This window comes from Malus domestica, chromosome 14 (assembly GCF_042453785.1).
Source record: "Malus domestica chromosome 14, GDT2T_hap1".
Taxonomy (NCBI): Eukaryota; Viridiplantae; Streptophyta; class Magnoliopsida; order Rosales; family Rosaceae; genus Malus; species Malus domestica.
The window spans coordinates 25993818-25997359 of record NC_091674.1 but is presented as its reverse complement, the minus strand read 5'-3'; the positions used below and the strand labels follow the sequence as shown (position 1 = coordinate 25997359).

Below are 3542 nucleotides of genomic sequence, written 5' to 3'. Positions count from 1 at the left end.
TTAATTAGAGAATTATTATTATTATTTGTTTGTGCAAATTACCTTTAGATAAAATATTTGGTTACTAGAGATTGGACCTATATGGCAACCCCGGTAACTCATATGATTCAGTAATGAAAAATCGCTATCGTTTCTTGTAAAAAAAACAAAAAATGTAGCGTATTTTTAAGCATGTGTGACCAAACATGCATGGGTATTCAATTTGATTACTATTGATGCACAAAATCAGTGGACTTTGGTACAACAAAAAGTGTCAAGTTTGTGACCTTTGCTAGATTGCTCCGGTCATTAGCGTGGATAAGTATGTAAATGGATAGAGACAGGAAGCAAACACAAGATGTACGTGGTTCACCCATATTGGCTACGTCCACGGAGTAGAGGAGTTCTCATTAATTATGAAGGGTTTACACAAGTACATAGGTACAATCTCTCATTTAGTGAGTACTAGTGAATGATTTAGTACAAATGACATTAGGAAATATTTGGGAGAATGATCTCTTTTTATAGAAGAGAGTTTCTAGCTTTGTTTTGACATTGACACGTGTCGTGTTGTGATTGACTTCTGATGTTGACACGTGTCGCGCTATGATTGGCTTCTGATGTTGACACGTGTCGCGCTATGATTGGCCTCCTGGTTGGAGGGAAACTCTTCTGGGTCCTTGACGGTATAACGTTGACAAGTGCTCAGTAGTTTCGGGATTGGTCAAGTATGGTAAAAACAGTGCTCCTCTAAGTTCCTGAGTGAGGGAAGCTTCTCGGTTAGGGACTTGTAAGATCCAAGCCGCTGAGTAATCATGAAACTTCTAAGTACCGAAGTGTGGTATCGTCTTCACTTGCCTTATCTATCTCATAGGTAGATATGGCATCTTCTGTGGAAGTACTTTTCCTCAATCCAGGGGTGGTATCTTCTCCCCCTGCCGCTATTATCACCAACTAGGTGATCAACAGTACGTCCAGTACTTCAAAATTATTCAGCAGCCTGCCGTTATTATCACCAACCAGGTGATTAAAAGTATAACCCGTCCTAAAAAAAACAATCATACATGAGCATCATTTATGACAATCACCATCATAGATGAGCATCACTCATGTCAATCATACATAAATATTCATGAGCATCACTTATATTAACATCCATGAGCATCACTCATGTCAATCAACATAAACATTCATGAGCATCACTCATGTCAATCAGCTTCGAAAGCTTCATTTACAGAGCTCTAGCTTCGAAAGCTTCATTTACCAAGCTCTAGCTTCGAAAGCTTAATTTACCAAGCTCTAGCTTTGAAAACTTCATTTATAGAGCTCCAGCTTCGAAAGCTTCATTTACAGAGCTCCAGCTTCGAAAACTTCATTTACATAACTCTAGCTTCGAAAGCTTCATTTATAGAGCTCCAGCTTCGAAAACTTCATTTACAGAGCTCTAGCTTCAAGAGCTCCAGCTTCGAAAGCTTCATTTACAAAGCTCCAGCTTCGAAAGCTTCATTTACAAGAGCTCCATCTTCATTTACTAAGCTCTGACTTCAAAGCTTCATTTACAAAAGCTCTGACTTTAAAGCTTTATTTACAAAGCTCTGACTTTCAAAGCTTCACTTACAAAGCTTCAGTGCATGGTATGCAAAAACCGCCTCCGAACAACTGCCACTTCGGCCCATACATGGATTGAATTTGAATTATCCAGCTAACAGACTCTATTGACTGAAGACTTGGGGGACTACACTATGTACCATATATTGGGTTTCCGCAACTGGGCCTTATGAAAAATACTTGGGGGACTTAGCCCATTATTTATGTACTGAGGAGCGAACCCTTATTTTAGAAAAGGGACTCCCTCACTTTCATTAGAGAGCACCCATTATTCATGTATTGAGGAGCGAACCTTTATTTTATAAAAGGGACTCCCTCACTTTCATTAGAGAGAGATTCTTAGCCCATCACTTATGTATTGAGGAATAAACCCTTATTTTATAAAAAGGACTCCCTCACCATCATTAGAGAGCATCGCCGCCTGCTAAGCAACCGCCTCGCCGCGAGCATTAACTCTAGCCCATCATTTATGTATTGAGGAGCGAGCCCTTATTCTATAAAAGGGACTCTCTCACCTTCAACGCCACAAGCCGAGCCAACCAAGGCAACATAAGCCACAAGCCGAGCAGCCTCGCAACATGTGCTACTTCTAGTTGAGCATCATTTCACATTGAGCATCGCCTTATCTCGAGTATCAGTTCTAGACGACATCTAGTTACTTCGGCCCACACATGGACTGAATTTCAAGTCTCCAGCCAAAAGGCTCTCTTGACTGAAGACTTGGGGGACTACTGTTTGTACCATATTTAGGGCCTCCATATTTAGACCTCGTATAAATACTCGGGGGACTCAAATGTAATTATGTAATAAATGAAGGAGAAAATATGTAATAAGTGAGGAACCCTTATTCTATAAAAGGACTCCTCACTCTCCTCATTAGGGGGGGTCAAGGTTTAGGCCATAGGAAGAGAGAAAACATCTCAGAGAGGGCAAACACAGAAAATAGGCTAGAGAGCACACTGCCTCTAGCCTTCTTGTATATTCACCATTTAGAGTGAAACAATATCATCATTGTGTTCTTTACTTTCTTGCAGATTCATGGTCGGATTTACGTTGTTTCAAGACCTTCCAGTTTTGTGCATCAACAATTACTATTCTCATACTTCTAAACATTGAACGAACGGGCTCTTTGTTGTTCCACTCCATCCTTGTCCCAAATTAATTAATTTTGTTTTAACTTATATTGTATAGAAAATTTTATATTAAATCTAAGTTTACAAAGCTCAACCATCACAAATTTGCATCCGTTACATCATGACATCTCTGAAAGTTTCATCAAAACAGTTTGGATCGATGTATATGCTCTGTAGTATCCGTCAACTTGTTTGCTCTCCTTGAAGCTTTCTAAGAAATTAGTAAGAAATTAGCACGCTTTGCATCTATCACCTATATATATTGCTATCTTTGTCCTCTGTATATGCAAATACAATTTGCAGAGCTCTATATAGCTAGTTCAAATACCACTGAATGAGAAACTGAAAAAAAAAAAACTTAACTGCGAAGAAGTTGAGACCTGTGTCTGCTTCTTCTTCCTCTCTTCCACTGCAAACATGTTACAGAGGCTTACCGGATTTCTTCAACACTGCATAATGTATTGCTCCATCCTCTCTGGCTACTATGGGATTCCGAAAGGCAAACTTATTCGATTACTTGTGGCCCGAGGACTGGTACAAGAAAAATTAGGGCGGTTTATGGAGGATGTGGCAGAAGAAAATTTATATGAATTGATCAGCCAGGGAATGCTTCAAATCAAGGAGAAACACTCTGGAACAGGAGGGACCAGATTTCAGGTTCCCTCTCCTGTTAGAGAACTCTGTGTTCACCAAGTGGAGGAAGGAAACTCTGTGTTCACAAGCATAAGTGAATATTCTCTTCAAAAATCTGAGGAACAACACAAGGCAAGGTATGAAGCTGTCCTCCCGACGGTCATATCTTTGAGGATAAAGGCAATTTGA

The 3542-nt window shown here is 39.8% G+C and overlaps 1 protein-coding gene across 1 annotated transcript; it reads left to right on the top strand.

The window, feature by feature from the left end:
• Nucleotides 1–3137: 3137 nt before the first annotated feature.
• Nucleotides 3138–3542, top strand: LOC103424522 (putative disease resistance RPP13-like protein 2). The gene has a single exon (XM_008362603.2). The coding sequence runs from the start codon at nt 3138–3140 to the stop codon at nt 3540–3542; it is 405 nt and encodes a 134-aa protein (XP_008360825.2).

Bases quoted from the DNA above. Each gene is read 5' to 3' on its own strand.
- LOC103424522 (XM_008362603.2), top strand. From the start codon at position 3,138: ATGTTACAGAGGCTTACCGGATTTCTTCAACACTGCATAATGTATTGC.